The following is a 25,136-nucleotide window of genomic DNA, read 5'->3' as shown; positions in this document are numbered from 1 at the left end:
GCCTTAGATGGTTGTGATAGGCATCTGCTCCTCTGCAATGCTCAGTCCAGTCCCTTGTCCTAGACAAATCAGTCAAAATCCCTAGAAGAGAGTGAAATTCAGTTGCCTTCAGGGTCTCCTTCCATTCGCAGCACCATTGCCCAGATTGGCAGCTGGTTGAAATAAGACACTAGGCTCAGTGCAGGCTGGCCAGGGCTAACCCTAACCTTATTACCTGCCTTGCTGGTAATCTTAACACTGCGAGTGAACCACTCCTGGGTGATTATTCCTGATGGCATTGCTTGTAGGTATTCATCATGTTCCTCAAGGGTACCCAGGGTTGCGAGGCACCTCACCAACACTTGCCCTTAGCATGAGGAAGTCTTATTTCTGGCTGCTGTGGATCAGCTCTCTGAAACCAACATCCATTGGCAGCAGAAATGCTGCCTTCCAGGCCTCTTCAAGCCTTGCTCTTGCTGTACAGGTAGTGATAGACTCACACCAATCCCCAAGTTCTTAGAGCGTTCCCTGCATTGCCCAGCCCTTTTTCCACTGAACACACTAAGAATGACCAGGCCTGTTGTTCCCAAAAGAACAGAACACATCAGGTTGTAAGATTCAACTCAGGAACAGAACTTTGCTTAACACCACAGCCCTTAAACTTACTATTGTTTTCACTATAAATATATCTATCATCAAAGATTAGAAACTCAAGTATCAGTGAATAAGAATATTGGCAAGAAATGGTTACATGTAAAACAAAAACAGAACGCACCTTCTAGAGACTAAATTTAGCTGACATGTAACTCAGTTGTCTAAAAAATTTATCTCATTCGGAGTTCTCATCAGTGTTTTCAGCCAAGCCTGGGTAAAGCATGAACACTGTCCTTTTTCTCCATCAATGAAGGGTGCCAAGGTATCTTCTTTGTTTCTCAAATATCGTGGAGCAAACCTTTGAAGTGTACTTCCAGATAGGGTTTGAGTACTCTTTTCTGCTACTTGGTTGAAATAAATACTGTTCAAATAACATTTTATGTTGACTTGTGGCAATAACAGCATCAATTTATGTGTGTACTCCCTATCTAGGAATCTCTACCTATACAAAACCTTCAATGTACTCCTATTACTTATATCAGTTCCCTACTATTTGCTGATTGCTATTGTAGAGGCTAACTTACATCCATACAGCAAACAGAACTACTGTGGGATTTATAAATTCTATTAAAAATGATTCTCAGAGATCCAGGAACTGCTGAACTCTACTATCAGTTCTGCCACTGATTCTCTGTGTAGTCTTGTGCAAATCACTTGAATTGTGGGTCTGTGTTCTGATATTTAAAATGGGGCTACTACTTACCAGGGTTGTAGTGAGGATTGATTGATCAGCTAGTTTGTACATATCTTTGAAGATGTAAAGTGCTAGAAAAGAGGAAATTACTCTTATTCACTCCTTGTAAAACCCCCACATTACCTCCACCCACCCACAAATGCACTCCTTTCCTCCCCCCAACTCATCATGTTTACCACTCTCTTCCCTCTGGTTATTACTATAAAGCACAGGAGTTGTGTGTGCTGATTATATGTATGTATGTGTGCAATACTAGTTGAGCAGTCAAATCTGAGTTTTTGCAACCTAATTATTTCCCTAGCAAGAAGCTAAAATATCAAAAATGCAGAATCTCTGAGGACAGTATTCGAAAGTCAACATTTTGGTTTTGTGGAGGGGTGGGGGAATTAGTCAAAGTGAAAAAATTGGGGTAAAACCCAAATTAAATACTCTTATGGAAAAAGGCATTTTCATTTATATCTATGCTTGCATTTCTTTATCCATTTTAAATAAGGAGCACAGTGGTGTGCTTTTTAATTGTAAAGTATCTTAAAACTGAATGGTAATTGTTGCCCCTCCTCTCCCCTCTAAAATCAAGACAGCATAGCATCATGAATGAGACTTGTATGATTGAAAATGTAATTGTGCCTGCCCCATAGAGGGGACTTGTCTATATATAACCATGACAGATATGGAACTATTGAGCCAATACAAAATTGGGGATGTATTCGTAATTTTTTTTGGTTTTTATTAACTTTAATTTAATTAGTTCTTTTACAGAACAAAACAATCTGAACGATAGTCTGAATTAATATACAGATACACTACAGAGGATAAGCCATTTTAGCTCCATACAAGCAAGCAAGAATTAATAATATATAGTCTACTCTATTAACTCCATGGTCATGCACATGCCCACATAATGGTTTGCTCATATATTTAGTATACATGGATCCTGGGAGCTAGAGAGAACACAGTCTTTGGCTTACAAGACAAGGCCTCTACTACTCAGCTATTGGAAAACCTTCTTTGGCAGTTAGGCGTTTTATTTTCTGTAGTCCAGCCACTTGAGGGCAGTGGTACCCACATTACCTGGAGATATATTTTGGACTTATTCTGACAGAAACATTTAAGGGCTTGTCTATTTTAGACAATTTGCACTTATATTATTAAAGTGATTACAGTGGTACAAACTGCTAATATATATGCAGTTAAATCAGTTTAAAGCATTCTTAAACTGTATTAGATTAAAGCAGTATCTAATCCTTTTGATTACACCAGTATCTGTTCTGCAGTATAGACCAGACCTCATGTCTCTCTTGTGATTTCTTGTTTCATTTAGTTCTGTTTCCTTTTAAGATGAGATTATTATATATTAGCTTTATAGTCTATCCCCTTCTAGTGAGTTGAGGGGAAAATATATATGTATATTTTTGAATCAACTCTCCATGCAAACACCAGCTTTTATTATACTTGATTGTCGCTGTCACACTGATGTTTTACCCATTTTAATACCCTCATTAATAAGCTCCTTGTTTTTTTCCTAGCTGATCATTATTTCATTTATTATGACTAACTGGCATTTTATTGAGTAATTATCATTGATTGATAAATGTCCTCTTTGAATGTTAATGCATATTTTAGAGGAACACAGTCCACTAGAAAGCCTTTGAGTTAACCTGATAGTATTATTTATGGGTTGCTGTGGCCTAGTGGATTGAAAATAGTGTCCAAGAGTCAAGTAGATCTAGATTCTGGTGTCTACTTTGCTGCTCTCTTACTATGTGTGCTTGGACAAGTCACTTAATCGCTTTATGTTTTCGTTACCTCAGACGTAAAATGGGATAATGACACCCACCATTATGAAGTGTTTGGGGATCTAAGGATTAAAAGTGAAATGGAAGATGAATAGCCATTTTTAAAGGCTTGAATGAAAGGCTGTTGCTTATGACTGTCATAGATTGGTAGGTCTCATTTTATAAAATACGTCCATCAGGCGCTACTGGAAGGCTTGTGTCCTCACTGTGGCAGCATCTGAGGCTTTTGCAGCAGTCAGTCTTGAAGATATTACAGGAAGATCCATTTGCTTCCTGGATTTCCCCAGAAGCTTTTCCTCTGGGATGTATCAAGTGACAATTATAACTTATTTCTGTTCTTATGGGGAACTGGTTTAAATTTAGGTTGGTTCTTAGTAGGTAGCTAGGAAATAACTTGATGCTAATGGGCCAGTTTTCAGGATTTCCAGGAGAGCTGAACTTGGGCAAACTAGTACCTTTCTGCTAATTGGAACTATTCATGGATTAGGGTATGGGAGAATTCAGTGGACACATATGGTAAAACAGTGACTATTATTGGATGTCTTATTTAAAGTAGTTCATTGAGATCTTCCCAATAAATAGCTTTAATGGGTATGGACTGAATCCTGGGAAGTGCCTGGGATTGCCTGATACTCCTGTTGGAATCAGTTTCTGTGTATGCACTCAGCAAGTGCTGAGCACCTGTGGATGGAGATATGGCCCTTTTTAAGAGTGGTAGTAGCTTTACCAGGTAACATTTGATTTAATACATAAGCAAAAAACTCTGAACTGTAGAATAAGACTATGACTCTGTTGCTTCCTGATGCCAGGAAGCATCCTGATGCCAGTTTTATGCCAGTTTATTCCTACATTAATCTAATCAACTCACTTTCTCAGATGAATTACTTTTCAATCTGTGTTCACTGGAGAGTCTTCTAGTCTATCAGCATCACTTAACTGCAAAATTGTTACAGTAACAATGCTAGTAGTTCTTAGACACTGATTTAATTAGAGAGAGACCATGGTCTAGCTGATTATGGAATTCTAGTCAGAATTTAAATGTAGGGGGGAATGCTTCTACAAAAAGAGCAAAATAATCTAGTAAAAATGTATTATCCAAAACTTGTGATGTTCTATACACATCTATCTGGCTATCTTATTTGAATGAAAACATGTGTCTGATACAAAGTTATTTGTTCTAGCACTCATAAAATTATTTCTTGTTTGTGTTTGAAAAGCAGTAAGAGGTCAAAGACCTTATCCATACCAATTAACTGTTTCATGTACTGTAGCAGTACCCACACTTTGCCTAACTGAGGGTCTACATTGGCAGCTTGCTAGGATCCAGATGGCTATACTTAATTTTTATGAAATGGAGCAGCTGCAGCCACCTTTAATTTTAATAAAGTGCGCACTGTACACATTATAGGTTTTAGTATCATTACTCTACCCTGATTCATGTTCAGGCCTGACCCACTCCTTTCATACTTGATCAACTATAGATCGATAAGACATTTTACACATCTTCCTGTATGTGAGGGTTCTAAGTTAACTGGATCATTTAAGGGAAAAGACTTGAATCATTGTGGATACCTCAAGAAGACTTCAACTCAAGATGTAGCTATGGGCAGAAAGCAAACAAGAAGCTAGATTACACGTGGAATGGGTTGGAGAATAATACAGCAATCATTATAATGCCATTAAATACATCAGTGGAGCAGCCACATTATCGAATGCTCTGCACAGTACTGATCACCCCATCTTGAAAAGGATGTTACAGAACTAGAGGGGGGTTAGGGAAAGGTGACTAAAATGATTAGAGGCACGGAAAAACTGTCATATGAAGAGAGCTTGAAAAGATTACAGCTGTTTACCTTGTAAAGAAGATGAATACATGGGGACACTATGAAAGTACATTAGATTACATTAAAAATGGTTAAAAGTACATTATTAAGTTTGCAAAGTCAGGCACTCAGAAGCTAGGAAATGCAAACAATGAGGTTGCCTATGCAACTTGAATTTAGTTTCCTCGTGCCTCTTTAATTACCTGATCACATTCTGGGTGCAGATCCTCAGCTGGTGTAAATTACCATGGCTTCATTGACTGAGATTCTGCTCTACCATTTTCCCCATAACTTCCCTGCCACATTCAGTGCACAGGAAGGACGGTGCTCACTGAAGGGGCAGTTATTCACTTGTAGTTTTTATCTTTGTCATTCATTGTGTGGTCCCAGACCTTATTTGCTGTATGGTATTCAAACTGAGGACTGGATAAGTAACCCGGGGGAGCAATGAGAGCACAGGAGAGACTGTCTCCCTGCTCTCTTCTGGTGCAACAGTAGCCCCAAACAGGAGGAAAATACCTGTTAAGGCCCTGGAGTCCTGGGCTGGAGCATGCTCAGTCACTCTGTGGGAACAGAATATTTGCAGTTTGGTTGTCAAATTGGGAACTGTTTGGGGTTGGAGCATGCTCAATACAGATGTACTGCAGTGTAATGGGTATGGAATCTTTAGGGAATTTAGCTGCCAAATTCTAACAAACCTCTACTTAATGTGAACTGAGATTTTACAGAAGTTTATAACTTGGCCAGGTTTGAGCAGGAACACCATGGTAATAAATTTCAAGTTGCTGCTCAAAGCCTGGAGGCTCTAGAGCTTCTAAATGAAACTGTTTTAATTTTTTTAACATTGGCAAAACAATGTATTTTTCTGTAATCAAAAATGGTTAAACTGTTTCATCTGTAATTTACAAAAAATATTCAGTCAGATACCCATTGTGGAAAAGTTTAAGCCCAAACAGTTTAAGAACAACCATATCGAGTCAGACCAAAAGTCCATCTAGTCCAGTATTCTGTCTTCTGACATTGGCTAATGCCAGGAGCTTCAGAGGGAATGAACAGAACAGGTAATCATCAAGTGTTCTCTCCCCTGTTGCTCATTCCGACCTTCTGGCAAAGTTACAAGTCACTGAAAACAGGGTTTTATAATGGAAGTTGTTAGGCAACTTTAACTATATGTGTTGCCACCAATTCTGCCTATATTACAGAAGAGAGATCAGGAATTTCCATTTGGTTCCTCTTGTCCCACAAGAACAAGGGGACATTCAATTCAATTAAAAGGTGGAGAATTCAAAACCAATAAAAGAAAATACTTTTTCAAACACATAATTAAACTGTGGAATTTATGCCACAGGAAGTTGTTAAGACTAAAAACATAGCAAAATTCAAAGGGGTTTGGACACTTATCTGAATGACAAGAATACCCAGAGTTATAATAATTAATGCTAACAAATTTTGGATGAGATATTAAACTCAAGTTTTGGGGTTTAAGCTAGTCTCTAAGAGATTAGGAGGACACCTAATGTGGATGGCAGATTAGGCAGAAATAGGATAATGCAAGGGTTCTTGTACTTTCCTCTGAAGCAGCTGGTGCCAGGCACTGGTTGAAGACAGGATACTAGGCAACTTGGGCCACCTGTCTGATCCAATATGGTGATTCTTATGTTGGTTTTTAAAAAGCCTCAGGGGGTTGGAATGTTAAAATAAATTCTAGGAGATGGATAGGGGAGGGAATACTGTCATAGATTTATGATAAATTGCACAGGTGTGTGATAAACTTATCACTGGATAGTCTCTCTCTGTTTTTATGGTGATGTGCACTTGGATTTATTTCTGCCATCATACTAATAAATAGTATTTTCTCCTGTTATTTATAGATGTAGGTGATATTTCTAAATATTGTATAAAAACCGCTTTTGTCTTTAACTCCTGTGTCTTGAAAATCAATATTGTGTCCCATAAACAATCTTTGATTTTTGCTACACTAGGTATTTTTAGGGGGCAGTGGGCATGTTAGCCCCTGTAAGTTTGCTGTGGGATTACAGTTGGATCTCTTTTCTGTTTCTACATTTCAGGTGCCTTATCAGGTGCTAGAGAAAGCTGGGAATATGATTCTGGTGCAAGAGACCTTCAGAGTCCTGACCTGCAGAGTCATTCTACCCTTCAGAAGCTCTTGGAGTATGGAAGCAGCAGTATGAGTCAACAAGTTGCTCTGCAGAAACTGCTAATGCAGGCCTCCAATCTTAGCAACTCAGTTGGAGGAAGCTATTTAGAGCTTGCCAACACTGTAAGTACACTTTATCTTCACTGTAAAGCTCTTCAGTGTTTTTTCCCCCCAGCTTGAATATATTAACCATTTGAGTCATGGTCCACGAGGGAACTATCAGGCTGCTGTAATTTTCATCTACCACACTGTCATTAAATTTTCAGCTTTTCAAATAATGAGAAGTATTTAGAAATTACTTGTATAATTGAGGACTTGCTTTCAGCAAAAAGGATTTGGTGGACTCCATAAGGTATTTAGCTGAAGTTTTTAACTTATTCAGATTTAATTATAAAACATAGCCTGCTTGTGAAAACATTTACTTATGGGAAAATAATTGGTAGCATAGTGGCAGACTGTGCAAGTAAACATCTTTCTGCTCATTAAGTCAGTTAGTGTCATGCAGGAAAATACTTTCTTATATTTCAGGATTTTCCACTTTATTTGCTGAGATTTCTGTTTGGAACTCTTTGTGTAGCACTGTGTTTTACTGTTCTCTTAGGCGAGCCTCATAGTAAAAGTATTTTCAGATAAACATACCACATTATTCTCTGCAGTAAAAATCTGATGTGCTTGTTAAGTGAGTGGTTTTTTTCAATTTGGCATTGGATTCAGGTTTCTAAGGGTACGTCTCCACTGCAGTTAGACACCAGCGACTGGCCTGTGCCAGCTGACCCTGGGACCCTCCCACCTCGCAAGGTCCTAGAGTCCGGGCTCCAGCCTGAGCCTGAACGTCTACACCGATGCCCCTTAGCCCGAGCCCTGCAACCTCAAGTCAGCTGGCATGGGCCAGCTACAAGTTTTTAATTGCAGTGTAAACATACCCTAAGTAACTTTAGACCAGGTGTACTATAAAATTTATAGACATTTTGTAGCTCATTTCTGGTGCTCAAAGATTGATGCTGCTAAACTGAAAAAAAGGAGCAAGGATTCAGGCTTTTAGTTGGAGCACAAAAAAGCCCCAACTAAAGGCATTGGGGAAAAGTTGAGGAACCCATTTTAGAATGGCTGCTTGTGACAGTAACTAGCTTTGTACTGGTGAAACAGATTGTTAGTTAATGCTTATGGGGAGTTGAAGGGGTGGACGCTCAGAAGAAAATGGAAATTTATTCAACTGATATGGATTAAACCAACACAACACTGTGACTTGTTCCCTGGGGTGCAACCTGGAATTTGGGTTCCTCTGTGCCCTCTGTCTTACCACCCTGAACTCCCTCTCACACTGTGATAATGTGACAAGCTGCAAACCCCTTCCAGTTCTGCACTCACACAAATATTCACAGGCAGGGACACAGCTAGCTGTGTTACATGAATGCTTTTGCCAGCCATTCATGAACCAGCAATAGAGAGACTCCAATCAACTCTTCCCAGCCTAGGACCTCAGAGCTGTACCATCTTTCCCTGGTCAGAAACCTGACCAGCGTAAATTATTTATCCAGTCCAGTCCTCCCTCAGTGCGGAGAGGACAGTGCTGGTGCACTGTCTGTGAGCAGATTTCCCTTTACACTCCAAACAAAACTCCCCAGTCCAAGTCTTTGTTCCTGAGGTGTTTCCAGGTGTTGAGTTGTGGGGGGAGTGAGGATAAGTGATGATGTCACTTCCCCTTTTATAACTTCTGGCATGTGGAGGGAACATCATTGTCCCAAACAAAGCCCCCAGCACAGATAGTGGAAAAGTACTGGCACAAGATGGAATTCAGTGCCACATGAGCTGGTCACATGCTCTTGCATGCTTTGATGAGTCATAACAGGGCCCATTCCCCGTATTCTGGCTAGGATGGCTGCAGGACAGTCCATCAGGTGGGGATAAGCTTCTTCAATGGTCCATTGTGTTAATTACTGGGCCATCAACTTCAATAGTTCATTCACAATGTGCTGGCTAGACTGGATATGAACTACCTTGAGGGAGATACCACAGGAGCAAACACATTTGAAATACAGGTATATAGTCAATATTCACAGCTTCAGATACAAAAATGATACATAGTTACTAATAGGATAATATGCAGCAAACCATAACTTTTCCATTGACACCTCGCATGACATACTTTGTACAAGATGCATCATAATTAAGGCTGCAAGTCGGTCACGGATTCTGTGATATTCTGGGACCTCCGTGATTTCTGCAGCTGGCAGGTGCAACTGACCCCAGGGCCCCCAAGCAGCTTGAGAGGTGTTCCCGGGCCTCCCTTCTACCTGAGCACCAGCAGGAGCCTCAGAGTCCCCTCCCCAGCACCAGTGGGCACCCCAGCGGGTGCCCTGGAGGTCCCCACCAGTACCAGCAGGTGCCCCGGAGCCCCCAGCACCAGTGGGCACCGAAGAGCCCCCCCTTCAGAGCAGCAGCTGCACCCCGGAGTCTCCCAGAGCACCCAAGATTTAGTCAGGGGTATATAGTACAAGTCATGGACAGGTCACAGGGCTGTGAATTTTTGTTTATTGCCCGTGACCTGTCTATGACTTACTAAAAATACACGACTAAATCTTACATCACCATGATAAATGTGGGGGTGTGTTGCCTTGGGGTACAGAGTGTCACAAAAAACACACACACACAATTTTGTGCACTGTTTTAAAGTCTGGTTTGTAGCTCCCTAATGCCCATATAAAGTCAGTATTACATCATTCATCTTTTATTAAAGTAGTTCAACTATGCCTTGAAGAAAAATGAGTAAACAAATCATATATTCCAGTATTTTTACTATATAGGGAAAATATCTGCCTATCTATTTTCCAGTGGAGCTTGTGACGGATTATGCCCCATAGGAAGCTGCCTGATGTGTTGAGATACCACTGAGTCTATCTAATCTGCCAGCATGGGCCCCCTTTAGCTGGCCTTTCTGGGTTAGGCTCACAAGCCTTTTCCAGCCAAGCACACAGGCAGAGCCACACCCAGCTGCAGATCAGCTCTGGGAAGATTTAGTTTAAGGGACTTGCTCCAAAACTCTGGTGCTCACTCCTTTTAAGGGATACAAACCCAAAAGTTTTATGAAATTCGCCTCCTCCCTCAATGTGGAAGAAGGTATGCACAGCTTCTCACTCCCCTCCCCCAGTTAGAAATTACAGAAACTGGGATATATTGTAAACAACAAAATTTTATTAACTACAAAAGGCAGATTTTAAGTGGTAAAAGGGGTAGCAAACAGAACAAAGCCGATTGCGTGTTTGGCTTCATTTGCTTAGTATATTAAGATAGTTTCACTAAAGAAATTGGTTACAAATAGTAATTTCTCACCCTAGATATTGTTGCAGACAGATTACAGAAAGTCTTGAAAGGCAGTTGCACTGGTCTCCCCCTTGAGACCACAGGTATTATTACTCCCCCCCCCATTCAGTTTTTGCTTCCAGGTGTTTTTCAGTGTCTCTTTGGGTGGGGAGGCAGAGGAGAACTGTGATGATGTCACTCCCCTGCCTTATATAGCACTTGTGTAAGGAGGGAACTCTGTTTTTTGGTGGAAAACCACTGGCATTCCAAAAGGGGAGGAGAGGTATCCAGTACCAGGTAACTCAGACCAATGTTCCCTCTAATTTTTGACAGGCTGTGTGCGCAAAAAATTTCTTCTGTGCAAATTTTTGAAGCAAAGTTCAAATTTGTGCGCCATGAGGCAAATGCGCCCAAGCGACTAAAATGCTTATACATTTAAAAAGTTTTAATTTGCAATTTGTGATAATAGTTTTACTATTATCCATGTTATTTTATAAATGTCATTTTTAAATACTTAGAAAAAAGGAAATTTAACCATTCTTCATGAAGCAGAAGTTAGTTTTAAGCATTACGCTTTATGATCTTTTTTAGAGATAATCATGAGCATATACCAAGCACATATTAATCATGATCATTATCAGTCCATAGGCTTTTGCCTGTTGGTGTCCACTTTCATCTTTCATTCTATACACATGTCCGAAAATATTTTGATAAACATACAATAAAGAAAATAAGTATGCCATTATGTCAATTTGTATGGGTTTTCAGATAGAGACATCACAAGTAAAAAAAGAAAAACAAGAGTTTGTGTTTTAAATTTTAAATTTTTCTAAAAAATAATAAATGATTATGGACCAAGAATAAGATATGTAATAACAAATGCATTTTAATTTCCTTATTAGTTGAAATGTCAAAGACTGTTAAACTAACATTACTGTTTTTCCCTGTGATCTTTTTCAAATTGCCCATTCAATATAAACTCTGTCCAGATCTATCAGTCCTCCATCCAGCTGGTAACTCTTAATACACATCAGCATGTCCAAATGATCTACTCTAAACGATTCTGTAGTTTGTTTTTTAGAGTGTTCATTAAACTACAGCCACGCTCACAGTCTGCACTTGATTCTAGGAAAGTTCCTCCAATATCCATCAGATTTGCAAGATCCTGAAACTGTTCGTTCTGGTGAGCAAATGTTACCATATCTGGGAAACTTAAAACCAATTGGCTTTTGGTTCTTTCGGCTACTACAAATTTGAAGCCATTGTACTGACTGACTATAACAATCTCTTCAGCAAGAAAGTCTTTGTATTTTGAATATAGGGATTTGACCTGATGAATTCCAAAATTGAAGTCACGCTTAACTATTGCTGCACAATCAAAAGCGGACCACTCCTGGACTTCATCCTCTGGAAACCTGTCTGCCAAATGTGCACACGAGTTGTTTATGAAAGTTATTATGGAACTGGTATCAAATCCATTATTTTCTTTAGAGCTCATATTTAAGAGAGCCGTAACTTTGTCACTCCATAAGACTGAATCTCCAAGGTACTGTCTTCTGATCTTGTTCAGTTTACCTCAGGCAAAGTGAAATGCTTCAAGAGGTGTAAGGCCCCGTTTCTGGAGCAGCGTGGATAGTGAAGCCAGCTCTGACAAAACATCATTCAAAACTTCTAATGCTATTCAGTATTCTATGGTATTCAGCTTTTTGTGGCAGTATTTAGAAACTGGATCAGTATCTTTGTCTTGCTCAATATATTCCAGAAGAGGATTATAGTTGCGAATAATTGCTCGAAGTGCAAAGTGCCTAGATAACCAGCGCACTTCATTGAGTGGCCTGAAAGTCACTGACTCACATTCAGAAGCATCCACTATTTCCTAAAATTTGCATTTTCTCCTGGATGACCGACAGAACACTGTGTAGACAGTTCTCATTAAGGTTTCGATGTCTCTTATCAGCTTGACCTCTTTCCATGCATAGGAAATCCCCAAGTCTTCCCAGTGTGCAATGCAATGTTGCTGGACTAAGTGTGGAATATCACGTTTCAACTGAGCCGCCACACCATTGAGTTTGCCCAACATCACAGAGGCACCATCAGATGCGAACATCACCATTTTCATTAGATCAAGTTGATGTTTTTTATAAAACTCTTTGATTGCAGACACTATTGAAACAGGTTTAGAGTAACGGCCGTGTTAGTCTGTATCCGCAAAGAGAACAGGAGTACTTGTGGCACCTTAGAGACTAACAAATTTATTAGAGCATAAGCTTTCATGGGCTACAGCCCACTTCATCGGTTGCATAGAATGGAACATATAGTAAGAAGATTGTGTGTATATATATATATATATATATATATACACACACAATCTTCTTACTATATGTTCCATTCTATGAGAAGGTGGAAGTTGCCATACAAACTGTAAGAGGCTAATTAATTAAGATGAGCTATTATCAGCAGGAGAAAAAAACTTTTGTAGCGATAATCAAGATGGCCCATTTAGACAGTTGACAAGAAGGTGTGAGGATACTTAACATAGGGAAATAGATTCAAGACGTGTAATGACTCAGACACTCCCAGTCTCTATTCAAACCCAAGTTAAAGGTATCTAGTTTGCATTGAAACAGCATCACATTCTTGCAATCGTAATAGTCCACCAAACGAAGTTTTATGGTCTTCAGAATTTATGGATCTGTATTTAAAGTAGAGTATCAAGTATTTGTTAATGGCTATATCAGTGCTTTCATCAACAGCTAGCGTATGAAATATTGCCGATGCTATTTCATGCATGAGGTCATTTTGGACAATGCAGTTGATGATTTCAAGAAATTCAAAAGCATAATTTTTACTTCTTCAGCTCACAGGTATGCGCACATACTTTTCCATATGGTCATTAATATCCTGAACAGAAAGCATTGAGCTGTTCATTTTAATAGCCAGCAACACTCTGTCAATCAGTACCTTGATTTCTTCTGGGTCTGAGCGCTTGCGTTCAAGATTAATTTGCCGCCTCTACTTTTCAGCTGGACTTTCAAGAATCATGCTAAGCAATCCGCTCTGTAAGGAAGGGTTTTTGTTTCTAAGTCTTGTTATACCATCTGAGACTTACTTGACAGATGACACTTTAAGAAATCCAACTTCCATATCGTTCCACATTCTTCCTGTTGAAAATTCTCCCGAAGCTCTGGCATCTCAACAGTATACACAAACCACTCCGTTGTACTCATCATATGTGAATATTTCACAAAGTTTAACAAGTATTACAGTATGTGACTTCGGTGTAACTGTCTCTATAGTCTCATCCAGCCATCCAGATTTAAGTGAAGTCGCTGTTCTTTTATGCTTTAGACCTCTAGACAGTGACATTTTGGGATTGATTTTTTTACCAGATCGGTTTATTTAAAATTAATACTTTTATTACAGGGCTACTATTTCAATGAGCTTAACAGCGTGACTCGACTAAAGGGCAAACGGGAGATCATTCAGATCAGGATACCGGAAGTTTGTGCATAGCTCCGATCACATCCATTGATCTGCGGCAAAAAAATGCAGGAAAACGGTAAAACATCATGAGTTAATGTATGAAGTCCAATGCCTTTGAAAGATTTCAATCATGAAAACAACACTTACCTTTGTTCATTTCTGGGAAATCTTTGCAGTTCTTTAGCAACTACGGCCAGGCATTTTGACTTATTCGCACGTACTTGAGTTTGTACATAGCCAAATGAACAGACTACAAGGAGATGTGTGGGTCCCGACCGTCTCGACGTGATCAACGTTTCACATTTGAAATGGTGGCGGGGAGGGATACAATTCATTGCCCTCTTTTCCCTCGCCCTCCCCCTTGCCAGCTATTAGAATCTGACTGTGTTGATAGATGGCGGGCGAACAATGTCAAAAGTCGCCCGTAAATCATATTTCGGCCTGGCTCCGATGTAGTATTTTATTTTTTGTGTGCGAGGTTTTGGATCTGTGTGCGCGTGCACAGCTTAGAGGAAACAGTGACTCCGACCCACCTCTCTGCAGGGCTGTGACAGCCATTGCTCATAAGCTGTCTCCAGGGTCCATCGGAAGACTAAGCTCTTTCGCAGTCCATTGTCTCTGCTAATGGCCCACTAGCCCTGTCTGGCTGTTCCATTGTTGTACCTGAAGCGCTGGTTGGGATGACACCCAAAAGTAACACATCTGAAAGTAACACAGACACATAGCTAATATTACTAACTTCAGATACAGAAATGATACAGGCGTACAAATTGGATAATCACATTCAGGAAATCATAACCTTTCCAATGATATCTTACATGAGCCATCTTGCATAAAGTACATCTTAGTTATGTCATACTCATATCAAACATATTTGCATAAGGAATATTGAATGTAATGTCACAAAGCTTATTTCCATTGTTATTTTTTTTAGCATACTATAGTTTTGTTTATTTTTGTGAGTTGTGTCAACTCACTAACATTGTGCATTCTACATATTGCCCTCTCTCCCATCTGATCATGAGCAGCTGCGGATCCTGGAGTCAGCCTTCCCATCTGCAAAATAAAACTCCGTAGTTATTAAAAGAAAAGCTACAAAAAAAACCTAAATATTTGTTACTTGCCTCTCAAAACAAGTCAGCAGAAACTATGCTTAAAGTCGCCACACATTCTGATGGCTATTGCCATTATCCATTGCAAATTTGAGAGTTTGAAAGATCATTAATAATATACATCTGCCCAGTCACTGATATGAATTCCACAGCTGTTGAATGATAGTGGTTAAATGTTAAGAGTCTGGAAAGAACAGAGCTTCCAATTTCCAGTTCTGATCACTTTGAAAAATATACAGTATATGCTACTCGATACTTAAATATAGCCGTTGAGGAACCAGCTAATTTTTCCCCTCCCTCAGTCGTATTGTTATAAGAGTGGCTGGTATAAGTCTTTGTTTAGGTTGGGAGCGTTGCGATGTTGTGCCAGTATTGGACATGATAGTTTTGCTCTTAGAACCTGTGGGCTCTGATGGACCATGTAGGTGATTGTATTCAGATTTGAAGGTGGGTGTCTGCTAAACTGCTCTCCTTATACCTTCTGGCTGATTTCCAGATTGCTGAATGATGGTAGCTCAGCAGTGACCAGTCTTGTCAGTCTGAGATAATACTACAGTGTAGTGACCGCCTATGTGCATGAGGATTTGGAGGAACACATGTTGCCCCAGGATATAAAATGGTAGTGCTCTTGACCTGTCTTGACAAATAGAAAGCAAACTACCCACAACCCAAAAATCCCAATAACTGAAATAAGACTCGAATAAATTTAAAAATCCCTAGATATTATAGTACTCTTTTTAAAAAGTATATATAATATGCAACTGGTTCCTGTTTGTGTTCACATTCATGTTGCATTTCTCTATTTTTATTGGTATGGAAGCCATCTGATCTGTTTAACATGTATCATATTATGCCTCTGCTTCTAAAATGCTTTTCCCCTTGCACTTCAAACAATAGCATAATAAACAGTCTCTCATTTATACGGAGATGAAGACAATGCCTCCATTTTGGCTTCTGCTGAACATTGATATCACTATGTTGTATGAAACATTTTACTTCAATTTCGTTAAAATCAAGAAAGATGAGAATCGCTGCTTTTTGTGTGTGGTGTTTTTATTCTCCCCTCCCCCTTTATACTAGTCTGAATGCTGTAAAGAAAGCTGAAGCGATGTGTATAGTGCAATCTAAATTCTAAGGGCTTGTCTGAGCAAACACTTAAAACATGGCACGCTAGGGTGTAAATCTACCTCGCACTAGCCTGCAAGGCACTAAGGGCTTGACTATATTAAAAATGCTAAAGCGGCTGTAGCACTTCAGTGTAGACACTACTTACAGTGACAGGAGGAGTTGACCGATCAATGTAGGTAATCTATTTCCCTGAAAGGCTGTAGCTAGGTCGATGGAAGATTTCTGACTAAGGCCAGCTTAACTACACTGCTTAAGGGTGTGGATTTTTCACATCCCTGAGCGATGTAGTTATGCCAACCTAATTTTTAGTGTAAACCACACCTTAGGTTCCTCATGGACCCTGCTGTTGTGCACTAACAGTTCTCATCACTTCAGCTTTCTTGATAGCATTCAGACTAGTATGAAAGGGGGAGGGGAGAATAAAAACAGCACACACAAAAAGCAGCGATTCTCATCTTTCTTGATTTTAACAAAATTGAAGTAAAATGTTTCATACAACATAGTGATATCAATGTTCATCTTTGAAATGGGAGTAAGTCAGTGTGTGCTAAGGAACTTTTAGTGTGCAACAGCAGGATCCATTGGGACAGTTAGTGTGTGGCAGGCTGTTGCACTGTAGATTCACACCCCAGTTTGCCATTTAGACAAGCCCTAACTCTGTATAGAGGTAGAAGTAGCTTCTTGTGATTATGATTCCTTACGTGCACTCACACTTCCCACATACATACAGTCTCTCTCCAGAAATTTGTTTTACCTCATTGCGTTTGTCACGGTTGTGCAAGGCTAGCTTCACTTCTGTCCTGTCTCTGGGTCTCTCTGACTGTACCCACATGGGTGACAAGCCTCAAGTTTTCACCTCTGTCAGTGTAGAATCATACAGTTTCCCACTCTTAGATAAGGACCTGGGTTACAGACCCTTCTGTGCCAATTGTGATTACTTCAGCAGGCCCAACTTAGGTTCAGAACCTGCAGGTTTTGCCCTTTGGGAACTGTGACCTATGGTATATAGAGTGACCGTATGGCTTTTTCAAAACAAGATACTGTTTGTTCTTAACAGTAGGAACACTGCATACATCAAAGAGAACAAGGATTTTGAAAAAAATCAATCTGTATGTAGGCATATCTACCTAGAACCCCCCTGATATTAGCCAGGTAGGCTCAACTTCTAAGTTGAGACTGCTTCTGTAGACGCTCTCTGTGTCAGCCTGTTCCCCTGTATATCTCCTCACTATTGCCCCTCCCCTCTTCTCAGTGACTTTTTAACTTTTTAGTATTCTTTTAATCTTAGGTTCCCAGCCTTAGCAAGACAAGTCTTGTAATTTTGCTTGAGCCAAGACAGGTAGGCTCTTCCAATTTAATAGCCCAGTCATTGTTCTCTTAAAGTGTTTTCCCAGGTGGGGGGTCTTATCTCTAGTCATTGTTTTATATCCTGCTTATTTTTCCTAACAGCGCCTTTTGAATAAACTCCTTAGACAGAAAATATCCCTTCTGGCTATTGGACGCTCATATGGCATACATAGCATTCCTAAGTTTTTGCAGAGCAACCCCATGTCCTTCACAACATTTAAACAAAGGTTTTCAGTAATGTAAAAGCTAAGCAGGCATCAGTCCTCTGCCAAAATTTTAACTGTTTCTACAAAGTAGAAAAATCCATATACATTTTTAAAACCATGTGAATATACAATTTTGCAGAGCTTTGTGAAGATATACTACCTGTTGTGCAGCACCCTGTCTCTTATTTATCTCTGTTATTTTTGTCCCTGGTTGAAGTGTGAATTGATTTATCCCAGTGTGTACAAGTATCTCAGCAAACAAGTTGAGCCTATTGTTAGAAGTATGGAGTTTTAATTTCTTTAAAGAACGCATCATTTTTTGTAAGTGGAAATTGTCTGTATGTAAGGTGAGGATGATCCTTTAGTTAGAGGCAGATTATTCTGGTCACTCACAGGGAATGATTTGATCAATAAATATCTTCACAGTCTTATATCCAACAACAGTTACTGACTACTCACCCAGAATATGCGTCTTTATCTATCTGTTTTGCCTTGATTTATTGACACCTTCATATTTAGCTCTTTGTTTCCAGAGACATTCTTCTGTAATTTTATAGGGGACAAATCTTGTGGCATTTTCCCCCTGTTCCATCACTAGGTCTAATATTGAAAGCACATTTTTCCTTGACCCTCTTCACCTGGTTGCTAAAATTTATGTCTAACTTATTGATCCTTTAGTTGACACCATCACCCTTTACGGTTGATGTACCTGCTGGTGCCAATGGGTTAAATAGTGCTATAAATGTTGTATACAGAAGCCATTATATATGCCCTAAATCTAATAATTGGCAAGTTTTTTTTAACCATACTTGGGTGTAAAGAATATACATTTCCTCTTTGCAGATAGCAAAAGATTCCAGCTTTGTCAGGGATTTGGTGTATGTATTTCATTGCATTTTAAGCATCAGAGTCAGACCACAGTTACAAGTGTGTGTATTCATACTTGAGTAGTGAAAAAGCAAATTGATTTATGTGCTGACACCTGCGCTCTCTCTTCAGGAAGCTATTTATGGGGATCCAAATAGTCTTGGTTCTCCTTCAGTTTCTCCTTCCTGGTACAACTAACAGAGGTATTAGGAGTTGAGTGTCCATGCCTCTTCCTCTGCAAACCACACACGGCAACAGATGTGATATGCAGCCTTTTCACTGGAATTCTAGAGCTTGATAAGATGAAGCCATGGGATTTGGCTAAATGTGATCCTTTTACCATATTTCCCTCCACAAGTGACTACTGTGGAATAAGACTAAATGATGCATTATTTTAAGTAAATTTCATGCGTTTCTATATAGGGGCTTATTTTCAAAGCTAGCGTCTCGGTATGCACATATATGCACTTTTTGGCCACAAACACCTATGTGCTCACTTTTTTCACCTCATCTCATGCATAATCGATAAGACTGTAGAGCACATTTGTGAGAACAATGATAGAATACAGAAATAGAGTATTATCCAAATGAGTTTTGTGTGTAAATTCTATCACGTGCACACAAATGTCAATGTTCAAAGAACATGTGCACACAGAGACTCAAGTAGAGTATGGGCATTAGGAGACGAGAGCTGAGGAAGCATTGTTCTAAGTCAGCCATAAAAGTGTTGGCATACTGTGGGGCCATGCGGGTACCCATCGCAGTGCCGCTGATTTGAAGGTATACATTGTCCCCAAATGTGAAATAGTTATGGGTGAGGACAAAGTCACAAAGTTCAGCCACCAGGTTAGCCGTGACATTATCGGGGATAGTGTTTCTGACGGCTTGTAGTCCATCTTTGTGTGGAATGTTGGTGTACAGGGCTTCTACATCCATAGTGGCTAGGATGGTGTTTTTAGGAAGATCACCAATGGATTGTAGTTTCCTCAGGAAGGCAGTGGTGTCTCGAAGATAGCTGGGAGTGCTGGTAACATAGGGCCTGAGGAGGGAGTCTACATAGCCAGACAATCCTGCTGTCAGGGTGTCAATGCCTGAGATGATGGGGCGTCCAGGATTTCCAGGTTTATGGATCTTGGGTAGCAGATAGAATACCCCAGGTCGGGGTTCTAGGGGTGTGTCTATGCGGATTTGTTCTTGTGCTTTTTCAGGGAGTTTCTTGAGCAAATGCTGTAGTTTCTTTTGGTAACTCTCAGTGGGATCAGAGGGTAATGGCTTGTAGAAAGTGGTGTTGGAGAGCTGCCTAGTAGCCTCTTGTTCATACTCCGACCTATTCATGATGACGACAGCACCTCCTTTGTCAGCCTTTTTGATTATGATGTCAGAGTTGTTTCTGAGGCTGTGGATGGCACTGTGTTCTGCATGGCTGAGGTTATGGGGCACGTGATGGTGCTTTTCCACAATTTCAGCTCGTGCACATCGGCGGAAGCACTCTATGTAGAAGTCCAGTCTGCTGTTTCGACCTTCGGGAGGAGTCCACCCAGAATCCTTCTTTTTGTAGTGTTGGTAGGGAGGTCTCTGTGGGTTAATATGTTGGTCAGAGGTGTGTTGGAAATACTCCTTGAGTCGGAGACGTCGAAAATAGGATTCTAGGTCACCACAGAACTGTATCATGTTCATGGGGGTGGAGGGGCAAAAGGAGAGGCCCCGAGATAGGACAGATTCTTCTGCTGGGTTAAGAGTATAGTTGGATAGATTAACAATATTGCTGGGTGGGTTACGGGAACCACTGTTGTGGCCCCTTGTGGCATGTAGTAGTTTAGATAGCTTAGTGTCCTTTTTCTTTTGTAGAGAAGCAAAGTGTGTGTTGTAAATGGCTGAACTTTGTGACTTTGTCCTCACCCATAACTATTTCACATTTGGGGACAAGGTATACCTTCAAATCAGTGGCACTGCGATGGGTACCCGCATGGCCCCACAGTATGCCAACATTTTTATGGCTGACTTAGAACAACGCTTCCTCAGCTCTCGTCTCCTAATGCCCCTACTCTACTTGCGCTACATTGGTGACATCTTCATCATCTGGACCCATGGAAAAGAAACCCTTGAGGAATTCCACCATGATTTCAACAATTTCCATCCTACCATCAACCTCAGCCTGGACCAGTCCACACAAAGATCCACTTCCTGGACACTACGGTGCTAATAAGCAATGGTCACATAAACACCACCCTATATCGGAAACCTACTGACCGCTATTCCTACCTACATGCCTCTAGCTTTCATCCAGATCATACCACACGATCCATTGTCTACAGCCAAGCTCTACGATATAACCGCATTTGCTCCAACCCCTCAGACAGAGACAAACACCTACAAGATCTCTATCATGCATTCCTACAACTACAACACCCACCTGCTGAAGTGAAGAAACAGATTGACAGAGCCAGAAGAGTACCCAGAAGTCACCTACTACAGGACAGGCCCAACAAAGAAAATAACAGAACGCCACTAGCCATCACTTTCAGCCCCCAACTAAAACCTCTCCAACGCATCATCAAGGATCTACAACCTATCCTGAAGGACGACCCATCACTCTCACAGATCTTGGAAGACAGGCCAGTCCTTGCTTACAGACAGCCCCCCAATCTGAAGCAAATACTCACCAGTAACCACATACCACACAACAGAACCACTAACCCAGGAACCTATCCTTGCAACAAAGCCCGTTGCCAACTCTGTCCACATATCTATTCAGGGGACACCATCATAGGGCCTAATCACATCAGCCACACTATCAGAGGCTTGTTCACCTGCGCATCTACCAGTGTGATATATGCCATCACATGCCAGCAATGCCCCTCTGCCATGTACATTGGTCAAACTGGACAGTCTCTACGTAAAAGAATAAATGGACACAAATCAGACATCAAGAATTATAACATTCAAAAACCAGTTGGAGAACACTTCAATCTCTCTGGTCACTCGATTACAGACCTGAGAGTGGCTATTCTTCAACAAAAAAACTTCAAAAACAGACTCCAACGAGAGACTGCTGGATTGGAATTAATTTGCAAACTAGATACAATTGACTTAGGCTTGAATAGAGACTGGGAATGGATGAGTCATTACACAAAGTAAAACTATTTCCCTATGGTATTTCTCCCCCCCACCCCACCGTTCCTCAGATGTTCTTGTTAACTGCTGGAAATAGCCTACCTTGCTGTCACCATGAAAGGTTTTCCTCCTTTCCCCCTCCCCCCCTGCTGCTGGTGATGGCTCATCTTAAGTGATCACTCTCCTTACAGTGTGTATGATAAACCCATTGTTTCATGTTCTCTGTGTGTATATCAATCTCCCCTCTCTATTTTCCACCAAATGCATCCGATGAAGTGAGTTGTAGCTCATGAAAGCTTATGCTCAAATAAATTTGTTAGTCTCTAACGTGCCACAAGTACTCCTTTTCTTTTTACCGGAGTTAGAGGTTAACATGGGCACCAGAGCTTCATACTGATCATTGCAAAAAGCACACTGGTGTATTTCATGACCACTTGCAATCAGGACCCTGTGTTTACATCTGATCTCAAAGATGACAACTCCAACATACAGTATTGCCTGACTCCATACAGGGATATTAGTTCTTTACTAACTTGGAGGGGAGTGTACTATTTATTGAATAACCAGCATCACTTTATACAGCATTCTCTGGAGATCTCCTAGCCAGAGCAATAGCTTAACCTACAGAGAAAAGGTCGCAAAAAGAAAAAAAAATTTTTGCGAATACGGACTAACACAGCTACTACTCTGAAACCAGAGAAAAGTTGGGTTTTACAGTTCAATCTATAGAAGCCAACAGATAAGAGCTTGGTTTGCTTTTTGACTGGTAAAATAGTAACTTCTTAGGAAGTATTATACCATACACCTTTCTAAAAGACGCACTTTGTGTAATATTCTCTTCTTAGACCCACACAATAGAGCTTCACTTTGCTAATTTATTCTCCCTTAAGTGCATAGAACTGCAAGGACAGAACAGCTGATCTGGGAAAAAGTTTAATTTTTTAGGTCAAATAGCTTATACTAGTGACAGTTATCTAGTAACCAGTATTTTTAAGTCAAGTGGATTTTTCCCTTCCCACCTTGAAAACATTCCCCTTAATCAATCAAATCCAGATTGTAATTGCTCATTGTAGTGTGTTCCACTTATATAAATAAATAGATTATCTAAATAATAACAATTCAAGATTATCACTGAGGATTTAATTTATTTTAGACTGCAATGCAGTGGATTCTGGATGGCTGCCCAAAACAGCATTAATGGGCTCTTTACACTGAATAATGGGTAACCATTCGCCTACAATGGCATATATATAGCTATAAATTAAGTAATGAATGGTCAACACTTACGGTGAGTATTGCTTTTAATATAGCAAATGTGGCTATAGTATAAAATCTGCAAGATCTTAATATTGCAGAACTTCTGTATTACTTTAAAACAGTGCACTGCAGGCCTTCTCAGTCTTGGGTTTTTACTCACACATCACATGCTGTATTGGAAGTAAAGTGCTGGATATGACCATCTGTCTTTCCCTTTGCACCTTGAGAGCCTACCCAAAATCGTACAGTTTCTCTGCCTACTTCCCATCTCCCTTTTCCCTACCCTTGTAAGGCATCCAGCATATGTGTCTGATTTAGTTCTTCAAATGACTGGTAGGGGGCATGCTTAAATAATTTATTAAAATAGTCTCTTACCTCTCCATATCTAATCAATCAATTAACAATTGAACGCCATAGTCTATGCTTGAAACTGGGCCCCCAAAAGACCACTTCAGATGGTTACTGTATCATCACCCATCACTGTAGTATTCAAACATTTAAGTAAGGAAGATAATGCTGATTTGTCCCCTATAAAATTACAGAAGAATGTCTCTGGAAACTATATATATATTCGATGTAACTAAACTAAACTTCTGCAAAGTAGCTTTACAAATTGACTCCTAAAAATACAGAACACTCTAGCCTCTTGTCCAAGAGGGTAAATGTAATTATCTGGGAAAAATGTGTTTTGTAGTGTCTAAAAACTGTTAGTCCTGTAGCATGTGGCTTTACTTGTGAATACTGTGAGCAGATACCAACGCCATTGACTTCAGTGAACTCGTATTCTCTTATAGAAGCTATAAATTTGACGCATTGTTTCTATTTGGGGGGGGGGGGGGTTAACAATAGTAAATTAAGGCTGCTGTTTGCTTTATGTGTAACTTTGAATATACGTGTGTTCAGGGAAAAAATGAATTGAGAGAAAAAGTAGTATTAAGAAAGTCTGAGGGAAGAATTCTTAATGTTACGGGTAACTGTGTGCCTGGTTTAACACTAAAAAGTTACCTGCAGTAATAGTGAAATAGACTACTTACATATTATTCCACCTCTGAAATCTTCTCTTTAATTTTCATGACAATTATTCTTTCATTCCTGTATTTTACCTACAAACAAAAAGTATTTTAGTTTTGAACATCTTTATAATACACCATTGCAAAAACCATGTTTTTCAATGTGAAATTTTGTCCATAATATGTTAATTGATACTACTTCTCCTCATCCTTAGAATAGTGTTGTATTTTATTAGTGACTAAATAAATCATTTGTACAGAAATAGAAATATTGGCAATGAGTAAAGCTTATTGGTCCATCAAGATTCTCACTTTTTAGTAGTGTATTCCCATTTTCCCCAGGGTGGCATCTAACTTGTTTCTTGGATAACTCTGTTGTTTTTGTCTCAGAAATCTTGCCTCATGGACTCTTCATCAGTGTGGGAAAATTGCTTCTTGATTCTCGTTCTGAATTTGTATTTCTTTATGTAGCACATAGGATTCCTTGCCCTGTTGTTTATAGCTGCAGATAGTAAACATGCATGTATGCTGAGCCAGGTTTTCACACATGGCTTCTAATTTTGTCTGTGAAGGTCTGCGTGTATGAACTGAGCATCCAGGCAGCATTTGTACAGAAATTGGGGTAGAGGGCTTGGAGCAAGCCCTTTAAAAAATTAAAAAATTGAACCCCATATATTTTGTAAAAAGAAAAGGAGTACTTGTGGCACCTTAGAGACTAACACATTTATTAGAGCATAAGCTTTCGTGAGCTCACGAAAGCTTATGCTCAAATAAATGTGTTAGTCTCTAAGGTGCCACAAGTACTCCTTTTCTTTTTGCGAATACAGACTAACATGGCTGCTACTCTGAAACCTGTCATATATTTTGTGTGTTTTGTCTAATGGATTAAATTTTCTAAAAGCCAAGATTCCCTTATTTATTTGAAGGTGGAAAAATTGTGCTTCCCAGGTTTGTGAGCACAAAAATGTGGGAGCAAATCTTGTGGCTGCTGTACACCTATCAAAGGGGAGAAGCCCAGCAGATAACCAGTTGTAAAACCTCTGGGTATTGTAGAAGGAGCTGGTAGCAACTCCTGTAGTTAGATTGTCTAACACTTGGCATTGTAAATGGCTCTTGTAACCTTTTTTAGAGAATACATAACTCAGTTATATGCAGCAGGTGTAAGACCAGGGTCAGAGAATTGTCTTTTCTTTCTCTAATGAAATTCT

The 25,136-nt window shown here is 39.9% G+C and overlaps 1 protein-coding gene across 4 annotated transcripts in view; it reads left to right on the top strand.

Annotated features, from left to right (window-relative positions):
- MCC (MCC regulator of WNT signaling pathway) overlaps positions 1-25,136 on the top strand; it is a 355,688-nt gene that overhangs the window by 75,665 nt on the left and 254,887 nt on the right. For 2 of the 4 annotated variants that reach the window (XM_043514732.1, XM_043514733.1), the window contains 2 exons: positions 7,016-7,227; positions 17,416-17,466. In XM_043514732.1, coding sequence (XP_043370667.1) covers positions 7,016-7,227; positions 17,416-17,466 — 263 coding nt within the window. The remainder of the gene's footprint in view (positions 1-7,015; positions 7,228-17,415; positions 17,467-25,136) is intronic. The other 2 variants (XM_038402671.2, XM_043514734.1) reach the window with 1 other exon arrangement.

Source organism: Dermochelys coriacea, chromosome 5, assembly GCF_009764565.3.
Source record: "Dermochelys coriacea isolate rDerCor1 chromosome 5, rDerCor1.pri.v4, whole genome shotgun sequence".
Lineage (NCBI taxonomy): Eukaryota > Metazoa > Chordata > Testudines > Dermochelyidae > Dermochelys > Dermochelys coriacea.
Note: the sequence above shows the minus strand (reverse complement) of the source record. Positions and strands in the feature narration are given on the sequence as shown.